Below are 27,727 nucleotides of genomic sequence, written 5' to 3'. Positions count from 1 at the left end.
TCAGAACAGGCCGGTGCCCGTGAGAGAAGAGAGGAAGAGTGGGGCCTGGGGGGGAGGGATGATGGGGGTGGTGTCAGAGGTGGTCTCCTCTGGCTCGCTGTCCCCGTTGTCCAGGCCCTCGGGGGAGATGATTCTGACCACGCTGTCTTCAAAGTGCACCTGCTTCTTCTTGGCCAGCGAGTCAGCTGGCTCCAGAGTCAGCTCTGTCAGGGCGTTTGAGTGCTGGAGGGCGTTGGGCTTCTTGGTCCCCTTCAGGATGCTCTTCATGTGGATGAAGAGGGAGCCAGGCCCCTCCTTGAGGGCCCCGTGGAAGGTATAGGTTTGCTCGGTGTCCCCAGAGCCAGTGGTGCTCACGGCGCTGCTGGAGGGGTCCGTGTACTGCTCCGTGGGGGCCAGCACCTCCGGGGCAGCTTTGTTCTTCTTCCTCTTGCTCAGCAGGAAGTAGGCCAGGCCAGTGATGACGAGCATGGAGCCTGGAAGAGATCTGGGAGGTCAGCATGCTGGGCGTGTCTTGGAGGAAAGCCAGAGGCTGTCTGAGCCCATGGTTCCAAAGGGCCACTGCAGCATGCCTGTGTGACCACACTCAGGCCCCTGTGCTCCAGCCCTCACTCCCGACTGTCCTCGCAAACCCACGTCAGACTCAGGGGGCAGGCCTGAGGCCCGGCAGAGGGATGTCAACAGGGCCAGTGCCATTCTTGGGCCCTCACCCTGACCGCTAGCCAGGGGACCCTGTGCCTGAGGCCCCCTTCCTGTTGACAGCTGACCCTGGAGCTGCCTGCCCAGCCTCCCATCACCACGCTCAGCCTCCCTCCCAGGATGGCTTGTTGGGGCTGGACCTGTAACGCCTTCCACGGGCCTGGACTCTATTTTGGATATGGGGCCCTCTCTGCTGAACTGGACTGCCTTCCACTCCCAGAAGTGCGGAGGTCCCCCTTCCCCTCAGCCTCCCCAGTAAACACAGAGGAAAGTACAATTTGGGTGGGGCTAGCATAGCACCGGTCCCCCTCCTGGCCCCTCACGCAGCCTCCAGGCCGGAGGCCCTTTGTCCTAGGCTGAGACCTGCTCCTCTGGGTCTTCTGCCAGGAGCCCCGCCCTATCCAGAGGAAGCAAGGAAGGTGGCTGCCCTGCCTGCCAGGTCCCGGGCTTCCTGTGTGTCTCTCGCTTTCCAAGGAGCGAGAGGCTATGGCTGGCTCTGGCCTTGGCAGTGCTGAGTCCTGCTCAGGAGTCCCCTGGAGGGCGTACGGAGTGGCCTTGAGAGGCTGTGACAGGTACTTTAGGAGAAACTGCAGAAAGGAAGAGGAAGCTTTGCCTTTCAACTTTGTCTCCCTGGGCAGCTGGCTTCCCAGCATTTTAGATGGGTCGTGAGGAGGGGCACATTTTCACAGCTAGGGAGGAGGGAAGAGGAGGGTACTAGGCGAAAAGGGCATGGACAAAACCCAGGAGGTGGGAGCACTGAGTCCCGGCTTCTGTGATCAGAAACCAGGGTGACCAGCAGGGTCCCTAAGTTGGAGTGGGAGAAGACGATGAGGCTGTGAAGGTCTTTTGGAGTCCCATCTTGGCACGACTTCCAAACCAGGCTGAGGAGTTTGGACCTGAATTGGTAGCTGCCGGGGAGACGCAGAAGGGTTTGGGCAGAGAAGTGACCATCCCGTGCCCTCTGAGAGCTCGGACCACTCACAGGCATTGGAGGAAAGCCAGGTCCCTTTTTCTGGTGCAGCATCTGGACACCTACATGAAGGATGCGCTTCTTGGAACATTCCTGCCACTTAATCGGCATGGAGGATGTCTTACAGTTCCTCATCCCCACGTCTTAGACCAGAGAGGGCAGTGGGGCCAGTGGGGGCCCTGGAGCCAGTGTCACTGGGGGCCTATGAAAGGAAGATTCAGCCCCTTCTGCTCAGAGCCCATCTGCAGGGGGGGCTGCCTGCCTCTACTACCTCCTGGAGCTCCTACCTGGGATGGTCACGTGCCAGACCAGGACAGGGTGGAGGAAGCAAGCCACGGACAGCAGTACGTAGGCCAGGAACTTCTGGAAGCAGCCCAGCCAGTGGGCCTTCTCCCTTGCTCTGTAGGCCGGGGACCCCGGCTGACACCTGGAGGAGGGAGTCCAGGGTTAGCAGGAAGCAGGAAGCGACCCAGGAAAGCCCCAGCAACACACAAGGCTGTTCGAGGCCGGGAGAGGGTCCTCTGTGGCCATGTTCTCTGCAGTGGCCTCTGGCTGAACATCCGCCAGGGGCTGGAGTCCTGACTGTGGCTTCCACAGTTAGGGGTCTTGCCCGAGCCCCTGCAGAGGATCCACAATTTATTTGAAAGGCTTCCCAGCCCTGTCTTTCTGGTCAAGGAGGAAGGAAGGTAAATCCTTTCAGGATGCTGCAACGGCCATGGGAGGGAGGGTAGGAGACTCAGGGGCCTGCTGGGAAGCCCACAGTGGAGTGGAGAAGGCGTGCAGTATGGGAGACACCTGGCTGGGATGGTTGTGTGGATCGTGCACTGCACAAGTGGCCTGGCCACGTGGGTGAGCAGGCTGGAATCCAGCTGCACCCTGTTCACAGAGCCTTGCCTAGGCATGAGACGGCATCAGCCTAAAGGGGCTTCTCTCCTAAACAGCACGCAGGGACCACACATGGGCCTGGCAGAGGCCTGATACTGAGCAGGTTTCCTCAGGGGTGCTGCCTTTCTCCAGGTTTCAAAGGAGGAAAGCGCTTGCCTTTAGGTCCATCTCCTTATCCTCTGAACTGGTCTGGAGCTCTCCCTGCACAGCTGCATCCTGCTCAGGCTAGCTTTAGGGAGTGGTGGGGGCTGGCGGGGAATGTGTTGGCCTAGAGCAAGGCCCTCCTCCCACACCCAGCTGCCATGGGTCTTTGGTGCCCCCTGGTGGTTATTCTTTTGTGACCAGACCCTGGCTGGTGGTGGACAGGTCCAGAGCAGGTAAAATGCCCCTTTAGGCTCAGGGCTCCTCCATCCCCTGATCCTGGAGAAGTTGCAAGGATCCCTGGGCAGTGGAATCCAGCAGACAGGGGAGATGCCTGCTGCCCCAGAGCTGGTGACCTTGGGAGGCAGCTGGTGGCCTTGCAAGGTGCCAGGACAGCTGGATATGAGACCTGGCTCTTTAACTGACCACCTAGAGACCCAACTGTCTAGGTCCTGAGAGCCATGGTCCAGGGACAGCCCTCGGCCAAACTAATGACAGCTTCCACAAACTGAGCACTGCTGGGCAGCAGGTATGGGCCTCCGTGACCATGTGGCCTCCCGAGATCCTGCAAAGCCTGTGCTCCTGTTCCCGCAAACAGGTGTGGAGGCTTGTGCCCCCTGGCTTGTCCCCAGGTCCCAGCAGGAGGCAGAGCCAGTTCTCAAACCCAGCTCTGCTCATTCCACACTGAGCCTTTTGCAGGGTTCTCACCCCGCAATGAACAGCCGGACGTGGGTGCAGTGGCTGTTCTGGAGGTCAGGGATGGACTCTGCAGGGGAATTCTGGGTGGGAGCAGGCCCTGAATGAAGGTGTCAGTCTGCTCCACTGGTTGGGAGAAGTGAAGAGGGGACCATTGAGCCCTGCAGGCCTGAACCCTTGGCTGAGCCGGGGCTCACTGCACTGTGGGGAGGGAACCTGTCCACAGCTGCTTCGAGAACAGGACATTGTCCAGGCTGTGGCTTTACAGGTAGAGGCATCTGGGGGTGTCTGGCACTTGGGGGTGGTGGAGGGACCTCTCTGGAAGCTACTTACTGGAAGCAGATGGCCAGCAGCTGAGCCACAAAGTAGGCCCCTTCGCACACGGAGACGGCAGCTCCTATGAACCTGTGGTGGAGAGAGGTGAGGGGGCTGGGTGCCCTCCGATTCCCTCCTTGCTTTCCCAAGCGCTGCCTTCTCGCAGCACCCTGGCCTCCTGGGCATCTACAGCTGACCAACCGACCTGGACTTGCTTGACCTAATCCTGTCACCCAGCCAGCATCCACCAGAAGCGGCCTGGACACCAGGGCCTGCGCTGGGCTGGGCTGCGAGTGGGGGGGCGGCGGTGCCCAGGGCCCAGAGATAGGTGAGGAAGGAGCTGCAGGCCAGCAGGGAAGACCGCCTTGACCCCAGCACCCTGTGTGGACACAGGAAGGAATGTCCTTCCATCTACTGTCACCAGGATGGACACCCACTGCCTGACTGTGCGAGCCTTCAAGCTGGATCCATCTCCGACCTCTTTCCCTCTTCCTCTCCTCCCCTCATCCGGCCACCAGGAGCGGTCATCTGTGTTCCTTAAATAGCCTTAGAATCGCTCCCACTCTCTGGCCTCACCTGTGTCACTTGAGTTTGGGCATTGCTCCTAGGCCCCTGTACCAGATTCCCCCTTTTGGCTTCCCTGACTCCCTGGCCCTCACCTCCCTGCCTCCCGCTCCTCTACTCTGTCACCATCAGGTTGCCCTGAGAGCTCCTTCTGACACCTGAATCTGATCATATTCCTCCCAAAGCAGAATGCTTCAAAGACTCCTCAATCTCCAAGTGTGGTCCAGGGACCCTCCAACAGAATCCTCTGGGGAATATGTAAAATCATAGATTCCTGGGCCAGCCCCAGACTTTATATATCAGAGTCTTTGGGAACGGACCTTACAATTTTTATTAGAGGATCTTGCTGGCCTATAGAGTTAAAATTTTTTAGCATGCCTTTTAAAGCCCTACATGAACTTCTATATTCCTCTGACTACACAGGAAGCTATCAGGTGCCACAGGGCCTTTGCACAGGCTAGTCCCTGTTGGAAGGACTCCTTTCTCCTCCTCTTATCTGTCTGGTCACCTCTTTTTTCTCCATGTTGTACTGAGTGACCAGAGCCGCCAGTCTGTAAACTCCCTTGGGCGTTCCCTCTCTAATTCTTCCATGCAGCCCAGGCCACTCCGGGAAAAGCTTATTGTTAAGTGCACCATGGACATGCATTGAAGTGAGTGAATGAGTGAGAGGAGATGCTGACTTGCAGGGGAAGGTGGGTCGGGGCCAGGGTTTCCTCAGGGCCTTGGGCATTGCCCCTGTAACTGATCAGCGGTGTGACCATCGCAAGGGTCTTGACCTCTCTGTGCCTCAGTTTCCTCATCTGTAAACTGAGAGTAATTATAGTGCTTCAATAATAAAATTGTTATAAGGACTAACAGAAGCCCTTCAGATGTGCTTGGCACATAGTGTTATTATATAAATGTTAGGTATTATCAATTCTCTCTCTGTATGACCATTTAGTACTTAATCTCTACTTTCTCCCGCTGTCTCTATGCCTCCTTGTGTCTGCCTCTTACTCCTTGGCTTTTAAATGGTAATAACTAACATTTATATAAGGATAACTGTGCCAAGCATGTTCTAAGGGCTTTACAAATATCAATTCATTTAGTCCTTGTAACGATTTCATTGTTGAAGCACTATAATTACTCTCAGTTTACAGGTGAGGAAACTGAGGCACAGAGAGGTCAAGCCCCTGGCTATGGTCACACCGCTGATCAGTATCATCACGTGTAAGATCTGAACCCAGCACTCAGACTTCAGAGCCTGTGTACCTAGCAAGCACACCACGGCACATACTTTGCAAAACAAATGGCATTGCCTTTTCCTACATCCTAGGACAGAAGGAAACTGAGGTTCAGGGAGGGAAGTGACTCATTCAGACTTCCCGTCTGGTGCTACAGAGGCTGTGCCTCTTGATGCCAGGGAAGCCTGGTCACTCAGGCAGGGCACCAATCCAAGCTGGTAGCCCTGCCATGGTAGCAACACCCTACACTCCAACGCCACTGCCCAGCGCTCCATGCTGGCCATGTGGACCCTTCAGCCACTATTTGTGGGTAAGTGTGAGGAAGGTGGTGAGGCGCCTCACAGGAGGATGGAGAGGAAGCAAGTGTGGAGAGGAGAAGTGGAGAAGACCGAGGAGAAAGCCAGTGACAACTCAGATCATACTGGTGCCTGCTCTCGACCACGGCCCCTGCTGGGTCTTGGGGACATGGAGAGGGAGTGGTGGACTTACACGGGGCGTGCTACAATCGGTGAATGCTCTGGGTGTGAGGGACACAGTGGCCGGAGCCCGAGATCTGCAGAGGAGATTGCATGTGTGGGAGGGAAGAGGGGCCGTGGGTTCCGATGTCACAGGGTTGGGGAGCAGGACGTGGGTGGGGAACATAGACTAGCTCACAGTGAGGGGCGGGGGGACCCGAGGCTGGAAGTGACATCTAGGACTGGACCACAGAGTGACCAGATGGGCAGCGTGTCTCCTCAAGACAGGGACAGAGCAGTCAGGAAGAGGCAGGGTCCTGGGCAGAAAGCCGTCTGCATGAAGCAGCCACAGCCCTGACCTGTTAGAGTTGGGTCATAACCTCTACCTCGTCCCCAAAGTGATGTTTGTGGGTGAGCTGGGCAACCGTGCGGAGAGGAGGAAGGCCCCAGCCTGCTTCTAGATTCCAGGGAGACAGTGCACGGCGGCCGGGGACAGGCTGAGTAAGATGTGGAGGGAGTTCAGAGAGTAGCAGTCACTTCCAGCCAGCGAGGGCTCCAGGCTCAGGGCAGGCTTCCCAGGGCAGAATGCCAGGAAGGAATGTCAGGCTTTGGGAATGCTGAAGTGGGTGGAAAGGCCCCCGGGTGCTCAATAGGATGAGCAACGGCTTAGGGGTGAGGTGACGTGGGTGAGTTTGAGAGAGTCAGAAACCCCTGGGGTGTAAATTGAATGACAAGAAAGAAGGTGGAGGCCAGAAGATAGCCAAGGAGTGGACTGGAGGCCGTGGCAGCTGTTGAAGGTTGTCAGAGAGACCTGTGTTTCCAGGTGGCTAATTTTGTGGCTGTGTGGAAATGGACTGGAAGGGTGGAAGGTGGTTGGGAGATGGTGGGTGTGATTCACTTAGCAAACCAAAGAGCCCACCCTGAGGCAGGAGGGCCTTTTAGGACACAGACAGGGCCACCATGATGAGGGTGGTTGTGGAGGGGTGGAGGGTGCAGCCTGGCGACCCTGCAGGCAGACCCTGGCTGGAAAGCACAGGCTCCCTGTGTCTCTCAGATGGGGCTGCCGAGAAGCTGAGAGGTCAGAGCAAGCAGGGACCCCAGGCTTTCCTCCCACTCGGGGACACAGTGATCTCCTTCCTGCCAGGGTATGTTTGCAGAGACAGCTGGCAGAGACGAAAGGACAGAGGCTGGGAAACTAAATGGACCTGGGCCTGAGACTGGGCCCTGCTGCTCAGGAGCTTGGTGACGTGGGCTGAGCTGTTTACTCCTTTGAAATTTTCTCATCTGCAAAACTAGGACAATATGCACTTCTATGGTGCTATCAGAGTTAAAGGACATAATGTAAATAAAACATTTAACTGTGCTCAGCATGTGGAAGGGATCATATATATAGTCCTTTGAGCTGATTCCCCCTCTCTCTAAAACAAGAGCTCCGTTAATGTTTGCTGAATAAAGAAAAGACTGAAGAGATGGATGGGTGGATAGATGGATAGATGGATGGATGGACAGATGGATGGATGGGTGGGTGGGTGGGTGGGTTAGTGGATGGGTGGGTGGATGGGTGTGTGAGTGGATGGGTGGATGGATAGGTGGGGGGGTGGGGGGGTGGATCGGTGGGTAGATGGAAGGACAATTGGTTGATTTATGGGATGGTCTGACTAAAGCCCTGCCCAAACCAGGGAATATCCTAGAAGCCCCCTCTACTCCTTCCACCTCTGGGATAGGATGGAGTTAGCATGGGAAGGGGGTGCTGCTCTAGGGTAGTCTGAGCAGACAGACTCAAGGTGAACCGGAGCAGAACATGCAGGCAGGGAGCGGCACGTGCACACGTACTCACAGCAGATAGAAAGCCAGGCTTTTGAACTGTCCCTGGATGAAGGTCTCAGTGCCCACGCCGATCAACACTGAGGGGGGAAGAGGAGAGGAAAGTGGGCTCAGGTGCTTCATGCCAGAGTACTGCCCTGTGGAGGGCTCCTTGGCCATGCACGGACCCTTCTTCCTGGGAATGGGATCCAGAGTATGCTCTTCTTCATGTGGCACAGGGAGCTGTGTCTGGGAAGATGCAAGAGAGCAAGGAGCCTTCTGGATTGGTCTCTGGAAACCAGAAGGAGTTCAGGCAGAACCCCAGAAGTCTTTTAATCCAGCCTCCCCAGAGCACAGATGCCTGCCCTTCTCTGCCCGTGTTGGTCATGCCCCAGAGACAGCCCACGCTGACAGGCCGTCAACCCCTCTGCTCCACAGCTGTCCTCCACGTGTCATGGCTTCGAGGGCCCTCCCCTTGTGCAGGACCCTGCCAGAGTGTGCTGTGTCTGGGTTCAGTGCTTGGCCACGGGTGGGACCGGTCCCCACCTTGTTCCCTTGCCCAGATCACTGTTCTTGCTTTTTCTGTGACCTCTTTTTCACTTGCTGGTTTGGCGGCTGCATCTCACACTCTTGGCTCATGGCTTTGGACCCAGGGCTGACTAAGCCCCTGGGGTTCTGTTCTGACACGAGATGCTGCTCAGCCTCGTCTCTCCTCCTGCCCTTTCTTGGCAGTTGTTGTGTATGTTCAAATGCCTCACCTTCCATTTGTCCAGACTGAGTTTCATCTTAGACCCACCCTTCCAGACTTGCTGGCTCCTGGTTGTCTACTCAGGGAGATTTCCCCGGTCTCGTGGTTTCACTCAACCAGCCGTTGCTCTGACCCGGTCCACTCACTGATGGAACATTCCAGACAGCACTGAGGTGTCCTGAGACCTTCCTCCAGGAGCTGCGTCAGTCCACTAATCAGACCTCTTTCTGGCCCTAATTGATGACACCCCATGCCCCCTGCTTTCCTCTCTCTGGGCTCCGATGACACACCTTATGTTTGTGGAATTGTGGCTTCACCTCATCTCCCTCCAGCAAAGTCAAAGATGGCAAGGCTGAGCTGTGGTACTTGGCTGCCCATGTGTGGCCCTTTGTCTCTGCCGTGCAGGGGGCTGCTTGCCTGAGCCTGATGCCTCCTCTCTTCTCTGGCAGAGACGCTGCATAAGCTTCCATCACCGGGTGTCCCGAGCCCTTTGTCCACTGCAGAAATGCCATCTCCTGAAACGCAGGGCAGAGCCCCTCACTCAGGCTGCCAGTGCCTCCACCCCTTGCTTCTGGGGGGGATTGTGGAAGTACTTCAGGCAGAAGGGGACAGAATGCTTCCATCTAGGAAGGGGAGGGGGAGGCGTTTTCTTAGTTTTCGTTAGTGATGGAGGGTCCCAATGATCCCTGTGCTTCAGGTCCAGAGTGGTGGACGACACTGTGCCTCCATCCTCTCCAGGCTCTAGCTGCTCACTGGCTCATCCCAGGGGAGTGGTCGGGGGTGCAAGTCAGTCACACAGCCCTCCGCAGGGTTAGCATAACTTGCAGAACACCTAAGAGTTTATACATGATGGTCACACACACGTCCTGGCTCCTCACAGCCTTGCGACACAGGGAGCTGTATTGTCTCTGTTTTACAGGGAGGAAAATGAGGCTCAGTGACCTTGTGTAATTCTCCCAAGGACACGTGGCAGAAAGTAAGGGACCAACAGACTTAACTTGAGACTTCTGGCTCCAGGTGGTGGGCAGTTTCCCAGTTTTCACTGTCTGCCAGTGAGTGAGGGAGGGAGTGAGTGAGTGAGTGTGTGTGTGTGTGTGTTGTGCAGGCAAATACCTATTTATTTAGTTTTCACTCTGTATCCTGTCCTGTTCTCAGCACTAAGCATTTACTAACTCTGATCATCACAACAGTCTGATGTGAAAGTCCTTTGTTATGCTCATTTTACAGAAGAGGAAACTGAGGCACAGAGAGCGTAAGCAAAACAAACAAGCAACTGTGAGTGCCTACGTCAGATCCTGCATTTCAGTCTCATGTTTGCCACTTGATAGCTGAGTCACTCAGTCTCTCTGATCCTGTTTCCTCGTTATCCCTCCTGCACATAATGCTTATGAGGATTCCATAAGCCAGTTGATGGCAGCGCATCACAGTCAATGAAATCACTTATTAATTTTTGGTGCAAGGATCCAGCTCGGGGAAGGGTCTTCCCACTCAGGCCTGGAGAAGGGCCTTTGGCCTCAGGCTGATGCTTCTCAATGTGCACATTCGGGGTGAGGCAGGGGCTGCATTCACATCTGTGGTCTCTGTAGATTTGCATGGTCTTCTGGTGGACAAGGAGCAGGTGGCAGGGAAGGGTTTTGGGAACTCAGCCCCTTTCCCTGACTTGCAACATTTGGCATGTGGAGAGCTATTTTGATGCCTTTTGACGGAAACAAAGGGTCAGTAGTCAAAGAGGCATTCGAGGAATGCTCTAGAGGCAGCTGGTTTGCAATTAAAAAACCAAATCAAAGTAACAACAGAGGAAAGACAGAGCTGGGTTGGAATCCCAGTTGTGTGTGTTATTACCAGGGTAACTGTGGATAAGTACTGAACTCCTCTGAGTTGGGTCTTCCCATCTGTGGAATGGGGAGAATAAGTTATATCTCACAGAGTTGTTGCTTGGATTAGAGAAAATAAAGAGTCTGAAATGCAGGGCTCCGTGCCTGGTAGATGTCAGGTGGCCAGTGCGCATAAGCTCCCTCCTCCCCCTAACTCGAGCCTTTCCCAGCCGGAGCTAGCTTTCCCAGCTTCCTGCTAGCCCATTTTGCACCATGGGAAGTGGGGTCACCCTCCTGAAAGCTCTCGACCAACCACCACCGTGCTGGATTCTGCAAGCCCGGGGACAGAGGGATGCCCTTTAACTGGAGGAGGAGAGCAGAGGGCTAGAGTCAGGAGTATGGGTCCTCAGGCCAGGAGGTTTGTAAGGGGATCCCGTGGGATTCTCATGGTAGGCCTAAGGCCCTTTGACACCAGGGCCAATGGGTCACTGCTTTCTGCTTGATCCTCTTAGTTCTGGGGCTTATGTTCTAGGAGGTAGGCCATGCGAGTTGAGACAACGCTGACAAAGTGAAGTCCTTTCTGCTGTCCCTTGCATCTGTCTTTTGGCCTGTCGCTCCGACCCTTGGGTCTGCTTCTGCCTGGGAGTGGCCTGCCCACGCTCTTTGGTGTCTCCTGGCAGCTTTCCCTAGACTGTGCTTCCATCTCGTCTTTTGTGGTTTCCTGTTGGGGTGATTTGGGGTCAGGCCCAAAGGTGAGCTGGAGTCAGGCATTGGGCTCATCTCTGGGGCGTGCTTGGTCCAGGAGAGATGTGATATGAACAGAGAGGTGTACAGTGACCCAGGCTGTAGGAGAGGCTCACCTAAGTGCTCTGGGGCCAGAAGAGGGAAGGGCCATTCCTGGGGATTATCTGGAAGGACTTTATAAAGAGGATTTAACCAAGAGGGACTGGGAAGGTAGGCAGGAAACGGACAAATGCAAACAAAGGGGAACGGCATGCAGGAAGACCCCCTCCTCTCCACCACAGCAGCGAGTTATTTCATTGAGAACAGAGGCACAGAAGGGGGCAATGGGCAGTATATGTGGACTGAGGCCAGACTGTGGGTCTTTAAACACCAGATTCCACAGGTTGGGCAGGGGGCCTTGAGTGTTCTGGAGCAGCTGAGTGACCTGTTTGTACCGGCATTTCAAGTGGATTGGGTAAGGGGCTTTGCTGATATTTGGCCGAGACTGCCTGGCAGACATGCGGCGGTGGCTGAGGGACAGGGCCTTGCTCTGGGTGCTTGGCCTCCTGCTCTCCCAGAGCACCGGGAGCCGCTAGTTACTTTGTTGGCCGGGCTTGAAGCAAAGTTCTGGTTGTGGCTCCTGATGGTGTGGCCAGGTGACCCTGTTCACCTGTCTTTAGGGCAGGGTGCTGGGCACAGGGGCCCGGGAGGGGAGGCTTGGTTTTGTCTGGGGGTCCAGACAAGGAGGCTTCCCAGGCACTGAGGAGAAGGGTGTGCCCTGCTGTTGTGTCTGGTCTTTTGGCTTTTTCTGGGCAGTGAAAGGCAGAGGCGTGGGATGGTCACAGGTGACTGGACGGTGTCTGGGTTTGGAAGCTCCCTGGGTGTGCCAGCCCCGCAGCCTCTGCTGCCCTCTACGGTGGGTGGGATGCATCTTGTTTAATCTGCACAACATTCCTTGGGGAGGGAATTGTCAACCACATGCTAGTTACGGAAAGATACAAACAAGTCTCTTGGAGGTGCAGCACCTTGCCCAAGGCATGCTAGTAGAAAAGGGCTGAGGGCTGGGATTGGCCCAATTCCCAGCATCCTCAGGCCCCAGACAGAGGTCAAGGAAGGACTCTGGTGAGAACCAGAGGTGCAGGTGGGGGAGGACATTTCCTGGGGGCCTTCCTGAGCACGGGGGAGGTGCCACATGGATGAGACTAGTGTTGTTATGGGCAGTGGACCACTGTGTCCCCCAAGCCCAGCTGAGAATGGATTTTTGTAATGACTGCATCAAAATGAGGCAGGAAATGACCTCTTCACTACTTCAGTGACCTGCCTGGTGCCTAAGCTGTGGGTCACTGTGGTGACCACCCATCTGTCCCTCAACTCAGGCATCTGGCATGAGGCTCTCATGAAGCCACATGAGGCCCTCAGCCTGGGCAGAGCTCTCTCCTGAGTGTCAGAAGCAGTTGCAGCCTGATTCTTCCTATCCAGGGCAGTTCCACCCAGCAACCCAAGAGTTGCCCCTGACAGTCAGGGTCCAAAGTGCCCAGTGGTCAGCCTACACCCTCATTCATGGCATGTCCTCCGTGCCAGGTCTAGTAAAGCACAGCATGCAAAGGAATACATGTTGGAGCCTGGGTAGATGGTCCCGGAACCAGGAACTGAAGAGATGGTGAGAGTAGGAATAGGCACAGAGTACTCTGGGAACAGGATGAGTGCAGGCTCCATTCTGCCTGGGAACTGAGGACAGCTCCACAGAGAACGCAGGCAAGGTGATGTCAGGAGGATGGAGCAGCATAAGAATCTGGAACTGCCATGGCCAAGATTCTGTGTACCAGTAAAGGGCAGGGCCTTGTCTCTTGGTGCTTCTCTCTGCAGCTCCTGGGGCTTGGCAAGGTCACAGGGCCACCCTAGGGCAGTCACAGTTGGCTTCCTGGGCCCACACCGTCAAGTTTCCTTTCACCTTGTAACTTCCTCCCACCCCTCCAAGAGAGCTAGGCCCATGGAGAAAGCTGTGCCCTGTGGTCCTGGGAAAAGCTCTGGTTTTCCTGGGTGCAGCTAGGTACCCTAGGGATCGAGCTTGCTTCTACAAGGATTTACTCTAGTCCCTAATGCTTATCTCCCTGAAGGTCTTCCAGGCTCTCAAGGTCACCCTAGTTGCCATCTCTAAGGCAAGTGAGCCGGGAATGGTCCTGCTGTGAAGACGTTCTTGCTGATCCCTGGGGCAGCAACACTCCCAGCGACCTTGTGAGATGATGGCTGGGCTCTGTGGCAGAAAAATTGGCATTGACCCCATGTACTTGAGACTCTTAGGTGTGCGAGATACTCTAATTACAGCAATGCAATGTGGGATTTCTTTATGACAGCAGATGTGTCAGATGGAAGCTGGCTGCAAATTCTTTGCAATTCCTCTCATTGAGAGATGGAGTCTAATCTGTTTTCCCTTGAATGTGGGCTGCCCTTAGTGACTCACTTATCCAATAGAATGGTGTACAAATAAAGTTTGAGGACTTGCATGGCTAATTCACAAAGAGCTTCCACCCAGGCCTCTTAAAATGCTTGTTCTGGGGGAAGCCGCACCCCATGTAAGAAGTCTGACACTCCTGAGACTGCCATGTGTAAGGAAGCCCAAGCTTACCGTGCAGAGCGATTACTAGAGAAAGAGAGAGAGAGACAGATGCACAGCCAGCCCCAGCTGGTTCAGCCTCCCCAGCCAGGCACAGGACATGTGAGTGAAGCAGTTATCTTGGACATCCCAGCCCCAGAAGGTACCAAGTGGAGAAGAACTGATGAACCAAGCCAACAATCAGAGCTGAAGCCCCAGACATGTGGCTCTAGACGAGCCATTCCAGCCACCCCATCTGAGACCTCCGTCATCATGGAGCAGAGAGGAGTCGTCTCTACTGCACCTTGCCTGAATTCCTGAACCACAAAATTTTGAGCATAATAAAATGGTTGTAGTCTTAGCCACTAAGTTTTGGAGTGGTTTTATTATGCAGCCACAGATAACTGGAAAATCAGCTTTTTCTATCTTCTAACTACTTGAGATTTTTGGCCCTGAAGTCCCTGGTCTGTATTCTGACTCTTTCCACGGTGAGCATCCTCCACGGCCCCGTAGGCCTTTGGCCCTTCTCACGGGGTCCTCAGCTTGGTTGTCAGAAGCCAACTCCCAGGCTCCCAAGTCCTGCAGCACCTATCCCCCTGCCCAAATGTGTGCCCAGCCTTGGAGATGGAGTCCTAGGAGTGGTGTCTGGGGACTACTTTTGGGCCATAGAACCCTACTAGTGGTTTTATATCTCAGGATTTCATGGAGGATCCGTGAGGCTCTGCCTTATCCAAAGCAGGTCCCTCCTGCAGCTTCATTTTGCAAAATTCCCAGTGGAAAAAGTGGGGAAAATAAAAATGAGATCCCTTACTGTAGGAGAATTCTGTGAACTATATCCAACACTCATCCTAGGCAGCCACGTGGGCCAGTACCCTGGAAGCACCTCATCGTGTGTGCTCCCTGAGCTGCGCCAGGAACAAGCTATCTTTGGAAGGCAACATAGTTCCACGTGACATAAATATAAGACTTCAAAACTGTTTTGACTGAGGGCCTGGAGTTTCCTAAATGTTTTTTCGGGGGGCTAGTCTCCAGAACTGTGCATTTCAGAAGCCAGGAAGTGAATATGAAGTGTGGCCTTAAATTGGAAGGTGGGGTGTTGAGTGAAGAATGGGATTGGTGTGTGAGAAGGGTTTTGGCCATCCTGTCTCCTGACTGTCTCCCCAGACTGCATAGGTGGCCACCTGCTCTCTCAAAGGCCTCCTGTCAACCCCGTGGATGAGGACAGCTGTGGTCACTGCTGTGTGGAATTGGACTGAGGAACTCTGCCAGGTTTCCCAATTTAGTCAGGTGGTCAGTAAAACACAGAGAAGTTATGGCATCCAGCAACACCAGGACTAGGGATGGGTGGGCAAGTCCACTGGGAACAAAATTTCAAGAGGCGCTGACTCGAAATTTAAGGAAGCACTCCCTCCTAGGGCTGTGCAGTGGCAGTGATGGCCCTAGTGTGACCCTCAGAGTGGCCTCCAGCCGTGGCATCCAGAGTCGTCCGTGACCCAGGGCTGAGGGCTTCTAGCTCCTCCTGGGTCTTGGCCTGCACTTGCGGTCCTCCTTCCTCCTCATGTGGCAGCCTGGCTGGCATCTCTGAAACTCTGTCTTCACAGGGCTCTACTTCAGTGCAAAATGGGCAACATGCATCAGCAATTCACCCCAACAATTGACCCTTAGCTGGGCATGGGGACAGAGGAGCTGACAGTTTGACAATGGAAACAGGGGGATAAATGCCACTCACGGCCCCAGAATCAGCACTTCACTGTAACAAATTCTCTATAAGAAAGAATTGTCCCCAAGAACAGATTTGATCGCAGTTGTATTGTTCTTTACACTGCAGGTAGGAAGGGTGCTGTGGCAGAGCCGCGCTATTAAGTGGCCTGCTACCTCCTTCCATCCCACCCTGTTATCTGTCCCTCAGTATCCTGTTATCCGTCATCCCAGCCCAACAGAACCACATTACAAGCCCACATCAGTGCAGCCCACCCACCCCTCCTTCTCTCTTCTAGCACAATCTCCAGGGAGGAATCTTGCATGGTGCCAGTTAGAGCCAGCTCTTCCTCCTCAAGCATTTGTAGACAAGCCTGGCCTCCTCATCTTGTCCCCTTCCCTCTAGTCTCTGTCCCTCCTGTCTGGGTTGGGTCTAACCACAGCACAGTATTTTCTTCTTGCAGAGGCCAGGGCTTTCTTCTGAGTTTCCTTCCCGAGCTGTTTGTTCTAGTTCAGGCTTAGCAGGGATCAGAGATTCTGGACCAACAGGCTGTGTGCAGGCCCGGGCCAGGCAGCTTCCTTCTGAGCCTCTTTCCGGGCACCCTGAAGCTCTGATCTCAGAGAGTGGGTGGGTGAAAGGTCTGAGGGTGCTGTGCTGTAGTGAAGGGAATGTGAGGCTTGATCAGAAAAGCTGAGTCCTGGCTCCTCAAGAAAATCATAACTCCCTCATCTGCTTCCTCTTCTGAAAGATGAGAATAATAAAAATATGCGTAACTCGCTATAAGCATTCAGTCTTAGTAAATTATAGAGTATTGTGCAAATGTAGATGATGGCTAATAGAATCATTAGGAGAGGCAGGTTGTTCCCATCAGTACTCTCAAGGGGGAGGAGAGGGTTTATTCTCATCCTTTCCTTCCATTAGTACACATTTTTATGCGGCTGAAGAGCTCTTCTCCATGCACTGATTTCACTCATTGATTTTCCCGTCTCAGGTTTCTTCCGCAGGCCTGATTGGGATATAAACGGTCCAAAGCCCCATCCACCTCAACATCTCTTGTGTACCGTCCTCTGTGCAATCTGCTAGGGACCAGGAGGGCTCAGGGCCAGTGTGCTCCTGAGGATGGGGCCTGTCTGTGGTGCTGACTGCCGAGGGGCCAGCCCCACCCCAGGGCTTCCGGCCTCGTGCTGATTTTGCCTCAGGACAAACCTCATGGCTGGCTGTAGGTTTTCCGTTCTGACTCCGTAGCTGGGTTGAGTCTTGACACCTGTCTTACATGCAGTGTAGGGCGCTGGTGGCAACATAGGACACTTCACAAAGGTCACTAGATGCCACCCTAAGTGGCTTTTCAAGCTAGGCAGTGATCTTGGCCCTGGATGCCTGGGGAGCTGGACGAGAATGTCATAGTCACTGCTGCTGAGGGCAGCATCATAACTCATCACATTGTATTCATACTCTTTTTCATCCTCAAGTATGGCATCTCTCCTACTGGTATGAGGGTCTGTAAGGACATGTCAGGTAAGGACACACCGGTTGATGACGATGGCTGGGGATGGTTTAGGTTCTCAAGGGGTCATGGCTGGTTGCAGACATGAAAGCTAGATTTCAACATTTCTAAGAACATGAAGATGTTGGAACCAGTTGCTAAGAATCCACTGAGACAATAAGGCAGTAGCCGCAGGCTTCTTACCTCAGGAGAAGTTGTGGCAGATTCCAAGCACAGCAGGGAGGTTTACCTGTGTGTTGAGAGCCATTCAGCTGTCACCTTTGAGCCAGGGTTTGGGGACACTGTGAGAGAAGGCCAAGATTCCACAGAAGAAAATTCCAGATACTCAGAAGAGATTTTAGAGTATAGTGTGGCGCTCAGTACACTCTGCTGCCTCTCACAAGCCTGTTTGGGGAGAATTCCTGAAGGTGAGAGCGTCCACTCATTCTCTACTAGATTGTCTAAACAGGAGCCATAGACGAAAGCTGGCCAGCCAGAAGGCCTGTTTTGTTTGACCTTGTATAGTCCCTGTGGTAGATTGCAACAATGTCCCAAACCTTCCCACGCTCAGTATCCATGCCTTTATTATGTGACTTTGCAGTCCCTCATGCTAAAGAGAAGTCTGTTTCCCCATCCCTTGAATCTGGGCTCAGCAGTGTGATGTGCTTTGGGCAACAAGGTGTTATCAGGCACTGTGTGAGCACAGATGTGCAGTGGGCTCATGAGCTGGGCCTGCTCTCTCGTGCCTCTGACATTATCGTCAGCGCAGGCCTGGGTCAGCCTGGTGGAGCATGAGGGATGCAGAGAGCAGAGTGGCCCTTATAATCCCAGCCAAGGCCAGTCTAGACAAACCAACAGCCGTCTGACCCCCACATAGCTAAGCACACCCAGCCGTTGTTAGCAGAAATGTGTAGCCTACTCACCTCGATCTGTGAACAACAAAAGCTTATTGCTGGATGCCACTAAGGTTTTGCAGCTTGGCAGTAGATAACTGACACATCCACTTTTTTTTTTTTTTTTTTTGTGAGGAAGATCAGCCCTGAGCTAACATCCATGCTAATCCTCCTCTTTTTGCTGAGGAAGACCGGCTCTGAGCTAACACCTATTGCCAATCCTCCTCCTTTTTTTCCCCCAAAGTCCCAGTAGATAGTTGTATGTCATAGTTGCACATCCTTCTAGTTGCTGTATGTGGGACACCTCCTCAGCCTGGCCGGAGAAGCAGTGCGTCGGTGCGCGCCCGGGATCTGAACCCGGGCTGCCAGTAGCGGAGCACCTGCACTTAACCGCTAAGCCACGGGGCCGGCCGGCCCCCTGACACACCCACTTTTAAAGACTGTTTTATTGAGGTATAATTGACATCCAACAAACTGCACAGTTTTTTTATTTTTGGGTGGAAGATCAGCCCTGAGCTAATATCCATGCCAATCCTCCTCTTTTTGCTGAGGAAGACTGGCCCTGAGCTAACATCCGTGCCCATCTTCCTCCACTTTATGTGGGACGCCACCACAGCATGGCCTGACAAGTGCTGTGTTGGTGCGTGCCCGGGATCCGAACCCAGGCCGCCAGCAGCAGAGCATGCACTCTTAACCGCTACGCCAGGGGGCCGGCCTCCAAACTGCACATATTTAAAGTGTGCAATTTGGTAAGTACTGACATACGTATACACCCAGGAAACCATCACTATAATCAAGATAACGAATATATTTATCACCCAAAAAGTTTCCTCATATCCTTATAATCCTACCTTCCCATCCTTCCATCTACCCCCAGGTAATCACTGATCTGCTTTCTGTCACTAGAGATTAGTCCACATTTTCTAGAAGTTCATACAAGTGGAATCATACAGTGCGTACATTTTTTTTTTTTTTTTTTTTTTTTGCTATTTACTTTCACTCAGTATAATTATTTTGAGATTATCCCTGTCATAGCATGTATTGGTAATTCATGCCTTTCTATTGCTGAGTGCTGTGGATATACCTTGGTTAGTTTATCACTCATCTGTTGATGGGCACTTGAGTTGTTTCTAGATTTGGTTATTACAAGTAAAGATGCTATGAACATCCGTGTACAATATTTGTATGGACGTAGGCTTCCTTTCTCTTGGGTGAATACCTAGGAGTGGAACAGCTGGATCATATGGTAGGTGTGTGTTTAATTTTTTAAGAAACTGCCAAACCATTTCCAAAGTGAGTATACCATTTTATATCCCCAACAGGACTGTATGAGAGTTCTACATCCTTGCCAACACTTCAACACGTGGTATGGTGAGTCTTTTTAATTTTAGCCATTCTAGTAGGTATGTAGCAGAATCACATTGTGGTTTTGATTTGCATTTCCCTAATGACTATTGATGTGGAATATCTTTTCTTGTGCTTTTTTGCCATCATGTCTTGTTGTTGACTTGTTTTTCACTCTTTTACCCATGATATTTTGAAGAGTGAAATTTTTAATTTTGATGGTATACAATTTATCAATTTGTTCTTCTATGGATTGAATTTTTTGTATTGTATCTGAGAAATCTCTGCCTAACCCGTTACTAAGGTTTTATCTATTGTCGAGAAGTTTTATAGTTTTAGGTTTTCCATTTAGGTCTAGAATCCATTTTGAGTCATTTTTTTTTGTATATGGTACAAAGTATAGATAAAGTTTATTTTTTGGTAAATGGATATTCAATTGTTCAGTACCATTTGTTGAGAAAGTTATCCTTTCTACACTAAGTGGTCTTTGTACTTTTGTCAAAACTCTCTTGTTAATATATGTCTAGGTCTATTTCTGGACTCTATTCTGTTCCATTAGTCTCTTTGTCTTTCTCTGTGTCAATACTGCACTGTCTTGATTTCTGTAGCTTTATAATAAGTCTTAAAATCAGGTAGTGTTAATCTTCTAATTTTGCTCTTTGTTTACAAAGTTGTTTTGATTATATTAGGACCTTTGCATTTTCAGGTGAATTTTAGAAATGGTCTGTCAATTTTTAGGAAAAAAACCCTGCTGAGATTTTGATTGGAATTGCATCCAAATTGTAGAAGAATTTTGGAGAGAAATGGTCTCTTAACAGTATGGAGTCATTTTACCCACACATAAAATATCTCTATTTATTTAGGTCTTCTTCACTATCTCTCAGCAACATTTTTCAGTTTCCAGTGTACAGGCTTCTTTTTATATTTTTTGTCAGATTTATCCCTAAGTATTTCATATTTTTGATGCTATCATGAATTGTATTTAAAAAAATTATTTTCTAATTGTTTGTTGCTAGTATATAGAAATACAATTGTTGTATAGTGATCTTACTTATAGGTGTCTTCAACCTTGCTAAATCTTTTAGTAGTTCTAATAGCTTTTCTGGTAGATTCCATCAGATTTTCCATAGACAATCATGTCACCTGTGAATAACAAGTTTTTCTTCTTCCTTGTTAATCTGTATGCATTTTATTTCTTTTTCTTGCCTAATTGCACTGGCTAGAACCTCTAGTACAGTGTTGACTAGAACTGGTGAGAGTGGACATCCTTGTCTTGTTACCAACACCAGGAGAAAAGCACTCAGTCTTTCACTTTTATGTAGCTGTAGGTTTTTCACAGCCCTTTTTAGTCTGAGAAAGTTTCCTTCTATCACTAGTTTGATAATGGTTTTTATCATTACAAAATGTTGGATTTTGTCAAATGCTTTCTCTGTATCTAGTCAGATAATAACATAGCTTTCCTTTTTATTTTGTTAATATAGTCAGTTACATTGATTGATTTTCAAATATTAAAGCAATCTCCATTTCTGGGATAAACTGTACTTGCTTATTATATATTATCCTTTTTATACATTTTTTTTGATTTCTTAGAACTTCCACAAGTTTTACATTTATGTTGATGAGGGATATTAGTGTATAGTTTTCTTTTCATGTGATATCTTTGTCTAGTTATGGTATCAGAGTAATGCTAGTTTCATACAATGTGTTAAGAAATATTCACTCCTTTTCAAATTTGTGGAAGGTTTGTGTAGCACAGATATTAATTCTTCCTTTAATGTTGTAGAATACACCTGTGAAGCCATTGGGGCCAATACACCACCTTTTGGTGATGATATCATTTACATGGAGGGACTCTACAGACATGTAGTGTTCACTGATACTATTGAGGATATTGCCTCTAACACAGAATAACATCCTTCTTGTAAGAGAAGGAGAAAATTTCTTCTAGGTCTTGATTTCAGGTCAAGGTATTTGGCCAAAGTATTTGCTTCTTATTCTTTCTGACATTCAAAGAGAATGTGTCTGTTCACTCTTCCACATGGCAGCTTTTCTGGTGCCAGAAAACAATGACCGTGCCTCTAAATGTTCTCTATCCATGCCACATATACCACATTTCTTCATCTGAACTTTATTTGGCCTATGGAAAGCTAGGAAGGCTCAGGGGAAGCCAGGTGGGCTCCCTCTTCCCAGCGTCCTCCACTTGTATCTGACTACACTCTTTTGATAATAGCCCTCTTCAGATGGTTGTACAGAACTAAGGAAAAATCCTAAAACAACTGTCAGCCCATGAAAAATAAACAAAGGCTACCATCTTCCTTCTGGTTTGATCACTACGTGTGCTATAGAAATAACCAAATTTCTGTGGGCTGATATTAGTGACCCAAGCTCAAAATGTGAAGGAAAATGTTAGTCAGTGTAAAATCTTTCACAGTCTAGCCCCTTCTTCCCTTTCCAGCCTCGAGGGTCATGTGTTACCTTGTTCCTTTCTTCTGATCTCCCTTCTTTTTCCAGCCTGCAAGAGTAGCCCATCACTCCTGCTGTGCAGTACCTGTGTCCTGCACGTTCCTTTAAAATTAACCAGCACTGAGTGAGAATCTAGGTGCCAGGCAGTTTGCTGCTTTAGTCATCGTTTCATTGAATGCTCACAACCCCAGAGGGTAGATACACTTGTTATCCTCGTTTCATAGCTGAGAAAACTGATGTTTAAAGTGGTTAGGTGACATGCTGCCTAAGGTCACACACCTTGTAAGTGGTAGAGAAGGACACAAATCCACCCTCCCCAACACTATGCTTCAGTGTTTGATGCTGAGACGTGAACTTACTGGCTTGTATCCCTGGTCAGACCACGCGCTTCTCTAGGGCGGAGCTCCTACCATCTGAATCCATATGTCTACATTGCACAAAGTGGGAACTCAGAAAATATTCACTGAATAAATGAATCCTAAGTGGAGTTCCACATTTCTTGTTCTAAACCGAAGAAGGAGGACACAGGCACAAAGAAGTAAAGAAAGAAATACTTGAACAAAATCATGTTATCTTTCAGCGGTAGGAGGGTGGAACAGAGGTAGGAATATTTCATTTACTCATTGGGACAATTGGATGAGAAAAGAAAAACAGTCAACATCCATTGGGAGGCTCTGAAAACAACGTGATCTTGTTTGGGTAATAAATCCACCTGTGGACGTGTTGGAGCGCATGAGGTATCATTAGATGGCACGAGGTGGTCACAGGGATATACATTTAAGAAGGGTGGAAAATAGCATGGTGGGCCCAAAACGATTGCCTCAGAAGCATTAATGTTTTTTTTTTTTTCAAAGGCTTTGATGGGGCTAAGGTCAAACTATGCATTTGCTGTGCTCTTTAAAAAATAATGAGAACGTCTGGGTTTAAATTCTTCTTTTGTCTTAGGCTATATTAATAAGCCCGTCTCCATTTTGAATGGAGTGTGGCCAGGAATGAGGCTGTGAGGAATGTGGCTCTGTCTATTCAGTAAAGAAGAGGTTAACGGGTTGAAAGACTGGATCAAATAAATCCTCTAAGTGATCCCAGGTTGATCCAAAGTAGTTGATTTGTGAGAAAGAGCACATTTGCCTGACAAGAAGGGCTTGCTCAAAATAGCCTTGTCTCAGTCCTAGCACATTTCCTTGTTGGCTGTCTAGCGCTCTTCTCATTGGAGCGTTGTGCCGACAGCCCCTGGACGTCCCATTGAATCCTGGCCCTGCAAATGGGCAGTCTGGCGCTCCAGCACCAGATCTGCTGTGTCCTGGCTGTGTGACCTCTGCTGAGCTACCTAAACATTCTGAGCCTCAGTTTACTCATTTGTAAAATGGGACTAAGCTCAGCATTTTGCCATCAAAGACACTGGGGGGGCTTCAGCAAGATAATGACTTTATAGCATGTCGTCAGTCATGCACCTCAGGACCCATAAATGGAAGGTCCCACTGTGATAGTTCCCTCTGGAAATGTGTGCAGATCTGGCTGTCCCCGGATGAGGTCCAGGAGTGAGTTTGGCTGGACGGTCATGGTAGTGCCAGTCAAAGCATGCATAGCAATCATTCAGGGACAGACAATGAGCATCTGGATCAGATATCAGTGTTCAGATATCATGTCTTTAGATTTAGGAAGTGTTTGGTCATCCTACTATGCTTCGATGTAACTGTGCCCATCCTCACCAGGACCCTGCCTTCCTGAGCCTCTGCATGGGTGGGACTGACTGATGGTGGGGGCACTAGGGTAGACTGACGGGGTGACTTAAACCAGGCTTCTTTCGTACCCTCTGTGTGTTTTGCATCCTGCCTCCTGGGGTCACCAAGACATGAAAAGACATGTCCTTCAGCCTGATTTAGGTGGAGAGCACATTGATTATAAGTAGGGCCTCAGGAGTAGACTGTCATCAATTAGAATCTTGCCCCTTTGCTTCCTGTTTGTGAGATGTTGAGCAAAGTGCTTTACTCCCCAAGCCTCAGTTTCCCCTACCTTCAACTGGGGATGAGGAAGAGCATGACGGTGCTTCAAAGGGTAGTTATGAGGATGAAATGAAATACTGTATTTAAAACATGTAGCACAGAGCTTGCCTCACAGTAAATACTCAAAAAAGAATGTTTGTTATCAGCTATTACCCGCAGAGCAGAGGCTGGGAGAGTGAAGAAGAGCCCTCGAGTGTTGGAAGCGAGAAGACCCAAGCTTGGGTCCCTTTGCTCTGAGGAGAGTTGGGAGGCCTCACCAAAGGGCCCAGAGACATTTCCTCAGCATTTTCTCTTTTGGGGAGCCCCACACCCACCTGTGTGCCAGGACACATCTATAAGGCTTTCCCTCCAGTGCTCAGGGCCCGGGGAAGTGAGTCTGCCCTCTTCCCTCCACACCCCCACTTGAGTCTAGAGGGTCTTCAAGGTGCCTCATCTACCCCGACACAGGGTGCTCTTCCCATCTTTTCCCTGCAGGCTTGAGGCAGGGGCTGAGGAGTGTGAGGGAGTTCATGGAGATCCACCCTTGTGGATAGAGGGGATGCAGAAGTTCAAAGGGAGGCTAATCGTGCCTTCCAAGAACAGGGATGGGAACAATCCTGTCAGACATGCCCTTTTCTTCTTTTGTAGATGAGAAGCACCCTGGGCATCTGTGCTCCCATCTCAGTTAAAACCTATTTTCCCAGTTCCCCTCTTCTGATGGTTAATTTGTAGTGAGAACAAATCACAGGGGTGAGCCCCCCATGGGGCCTGAGTCTCTGACTCAGGATAACATGGCCCTGCCTTCAGGTGGGCACAGTGAGAACCTGCTTTGAGAAATGGACAGCTAGGTGTCCAGCATCTGCACAGGGAGGTGCAGAGTGCTCACAATCTGTGTGCAGTTTCCCAGTTGTGTCTGCTTCTTTGGGCGGCTCCTGGAGCCACATCTCAGCAACAGAGGCATTCAGAGGTCACACACGCAGGTGTGCTCGCACGCGCGTGCATACACACACACACACACACACACACACACACACACACAGAGCCTTCCTGGCCCAGGGAGGTAATGCAAATGAGTGAAGCCAGCCAAGTGTAAGACAAATGAGGGGGGAGTGGGTCTGTGATGACCTGCAAACTTATGACTAGTCCAAAGGGAGAGAATTTTCTAATTTTAGAAACACTTCCGCTGGGTGCAGTCTCCTCATGGCCTGTCTACCCCTGTTTGGCGGTGGCAACGCTCTGTCTGTGCCTACTCATGGTGTGAGGCTGAATGTGGGGGTTGGGCAGCAATGGCCCATGGACACCACTGGACATCCTAATGAAACTTCCTCCAAAGGGGCTGGGTGGAGAGGAAGAGATGAGCTCAGCCAACCAGCACCTGTGCAGAGCATGCTGCGGCCATAGCCACCGGGCAGTGCTGCCCCTTGAAGTCCACCGGAGCCTGGTGCACTTGGAACCTCTGACAGCCCGAGATCCCGTCTACAGAGGGGAAGGTGGTCCAGGGAGGAGGCTGCTGGATCGGGAGCGGCCCAGTCCTTGCAGGTCACACTCCAGGTAACCTTGGGTCACATATTTTGCCTAGATTCTAGAGAACACACACTCCTTCCCATGGGGACCAGGGGCCACCTTAGCCCTCCTGGGGTTCTGCAAAGTGATAGCCTCTGTCTCAAGTCTTCTTTCCTCTCTAGCAGCAACGCCCCTATAAATGAGGCCTGGACTTCTCAAAAGAGATTTCAACATAAAAGAGGCTTAAAGGAATGAGGAATTTGCAAATCTTACATGCTGGAAACAGACCAGGAGTTCCGTGATGTTGGAAGAAACTTGAGATTTGCCCAAGAGCACCAAAGCCCCTCTCACTAGCTTCCTGCTTGCCCCCAGCACTCTAGAAAGCTTAAACAAGGTTATTGGAAAGCCTGGCCATTAGAAGGCAATTCATGGCCTATTTTTAGCCTGGATCTTATATCAAAACCAAGCGGGAGGCCCTTCCTTAGCATTAACAGCAGCCCTTTGCACAGAGATAAGTGTTGTGGTTAAGAGGAGCAGTGTGCACGTGTGTACGTGTGTGTGTGTGTGCATCCGCGGCTGCAGAGCCTTCCACGGGCTGAGACTTGTAAACTGTCTTTTGCTAATCTATCACAGGAATAGATACATCTTCAAACAGCTTCCCATCAGGAGGCAGCCTCAGCTCTGGGCAGAGTGTGGCAGGAAGAACATCACTGTGCTCTCTGACAGCTGAAAGGAGGACATTTTACATATTTGGAAACCAAGACCTGGAGAAAGGCAGAGTGGACTCAGGACAACAGTGGCAGACCAGGACTTGAACCCCAGACATGAAAACTCTATTTAGGGTTACCTTCCCCTCCCCAAGATGGGTTGTTGGGGGCCTTGGTGGTCATTCCTTTACATGTAGGTGACAAGGTGGTTCTCACGGAAGTGGCTCCCCAGCCAGCGCATTTACTCAGGGCCCTCAGCAGAGCGATTCCAGACCCTTCCTGGTGTCTGCTGGGTGAGGCTTCCTGCCCTGGGAAGCAGGGAGCTCTTTTGCCAGAGTCCTGGCCTTTTCAAAAGTCAAAGGATATGGGCTTCCGGCTGGCTGTCCCTCTGACCTGCATTGTGACCTTGGGCAAGGTCACTGCCCCTACTGAGCTCAGCAGCTCTGTTATGTCACAGGAGGGGTGGGATTAGACCTGCAGCAGCACTTCCTGTGCTGACTCACGGCCTTGAAGCTAGAAGAGCCCACTAACCTGGCTCCCTGGGAATGACACAGGTCCCCACTGAGCTCTGAAATATGTCACGTGGGCTTCTCTCAGAAGGTGTACATCCTTGGTTCCCCTTAGCTGTGCTCTCTGTGCATCCTTGATCCTCTAAAACACCTGGCCAACAGGTCCAGTTATCTCCACTTACAGGTCAGAAAATGCCATCCCAGAGGGGCCAGGTGGCTCTCCCAAGGTCACACATCAGCAAGTGACAGGGCTGGGGCTGGAACCAGCACTGTTTGAGTCTGAGCTGGGGGACATTTCCCACTTGCCAAGACCCATGCGTAAGATTTTGCCCAGTGGTGCGGAAGGACTTGATGGCAGTGAGTGTGTCTTCCTTGTCCCCAAGGGACAGTGGGGCCCAGACTAAGGGCTCAGGATTCAGGATGCCGCCTGCTCACTTCCTCCACACAGATCTTGGCCATGCAGGTGGAATGGGAGCTGAGCGTTGGGGAAATGAGGAGGCAGAACTCAGGATCGCGGCTGCACTGGGTCTGCTCTAATGTCAGTCTGTCTGTCCTCCCGGCAAGTTGAGCAGCCCGGTGATCAGGCTGGGCGAGGGGGAGGAGCCCAGCACAGGCAACCATTTCTACCTCCAAACCCACAGTGCATTCCTGCAGTCAGGCGACAGAGAGGGGCCTGGGTTTCTGGTAGGTGGGGGGTGGGCCAAGGGAAGCCGGGATCCCCATATCCAGCCCTCCAGCTCAGCCTGCCCCGAGTGCTGGCAATTGTCTCTTCAGGAAATGGGGGCTGTGGTTTGAGTAAAACAAGATGAGCTCTGTTGACCATTTTCATGACTATACAGTGAGGCGCCCGATTCTCACATTTGCCTGGTCCTTTACACCTTCAGCCCCCACCTCCACCTCACAATAGCCCTCGAGGAGATGGAGCAGACCCCTTCATGTCACACGAGGATACTGAGGGCTCCCGAGGTCACACGGGTCATGGAGTGCCCAGCAGAGATTCAGCACCAGGCTCCCTGGTCCCAGCCCCAGGCTTATCCACCATACCTGCTGCTGCCCCACAGAGTAGTGCTTCTGGAGGTAGCGGGAAGGGCAGTGAAGGGCAGTTGTGGCCAGATGTGCCCACCTGTGCCTGGCTGGCCTGCTCCCACCCCTCATGTAGCCTGTCTGCTGTGTCCAGCACGCAGAGGACTGCAGCCAGGAGGTGAGGTCTTACCTGCAGCAGTGGCGATGCCCAGGAGCCGGCAGGCGTATTCCAGCCCGGTCCAGAACACCTGCAGCTTCATGGTGCCTGCGTTGAGAAGAGGGTCCCAACAGGTAGGGCAGCAGAGGCTCTGGCCTGGGATGCCCCTGGAAGCTCTTGTGCAGGGGAAGGCTGTGGCTGCCAGCTCAGGGCCCCCGTGCCCGGGGGCCCTGCCTTCCCAAACCAGTGCCAGCCACCACTGCCTGGCCAAGGTGTGAATAGGGCTCACCTTCCCTGCTTGGCCGCCCGTGCCCTTGCCAGGCGCACAGCTTAATCAT

At 51.5% G+C, this 27,727-nt stretch overlaps 1 protein-coding gene across 2 annotated transcripts; it reads right to left on the bottom strand.

The window, feature by feature from the left end:
* TMEM72 (transmembrane protein 72) lies at nucleotides 1–27,727 on the bottom strand. 2 transcript variants are annotated; one of them, XM_004432410.3, is made up of 5 exons: nucleotides 27,423–27,727; nucleotides 7,783–7,849; nucleotides 3,722–3,793; nucleotides 1,954–2,093; nucleotides 1–473 (listed from the first exon to the last, which is right to left on the bottom strand). In XM_004432410.3, exons 1-5 carry the CDS (start codon nucleotides 27,490–27,492, stop codon nucleotides 1–3), a joined length of 822 nt encoding a protein of 273 aa, XP_004432467.1. In that variant the 5' UTR covers nucleotides 27,493–27,727. The 2 variants fall into 2 exon arrangements, with proteins under 2 accessions (XP_004432467.1, XP_087289071.1); XM_087432945.1 differs by lacking the exon at nucleotides 7,783–7,849.

The sequence above is a fragment of the Ceratotherium simum genome, chromosome 6 (assembly GCF_057802395.1).
Source record: "Ceratotherium simum simum isolate JZ-2026a chromosome 6, ASM5780239v1, whole genome shotgun sequence".
NCBI classification, from domain to species: domain Eukaryota; kingdom Metazoa; phylum Chordata; class Mammalia; order Perissodactyla; family Rhinocerotidae; genus Ceratotherium; species Ceratotherium simum.
This window is presented reverse-complemented; position numbering and strand designations above follow the sequence as displayed.

Excerpts from the sequence above, each read along its gene's own strand:
- TMEM72 (XM_004432410.3), bottom strand. The coding sequence starts at position 27,492 with ATGAAGCTGCAGGTGTTCTGGACCGGGCTGGAATACGCCTGCCGGCTC. Across the intron at positions 7,850-27,422 it reads GGGCATCGCCACTGCTGCAG|TGTTGATCGGCGTGGGCACT; the intron begins GTAAGACCTCAC and ends TTCCCCCCTCAG. Across the intron at positions 474-1,953 it reads CTGGCACGTGACCATCCCAG|GCTCCATGCTCGTCATCACT; the intron begins GTAGGAGCTCCA and ends GATCTCTTCCAG.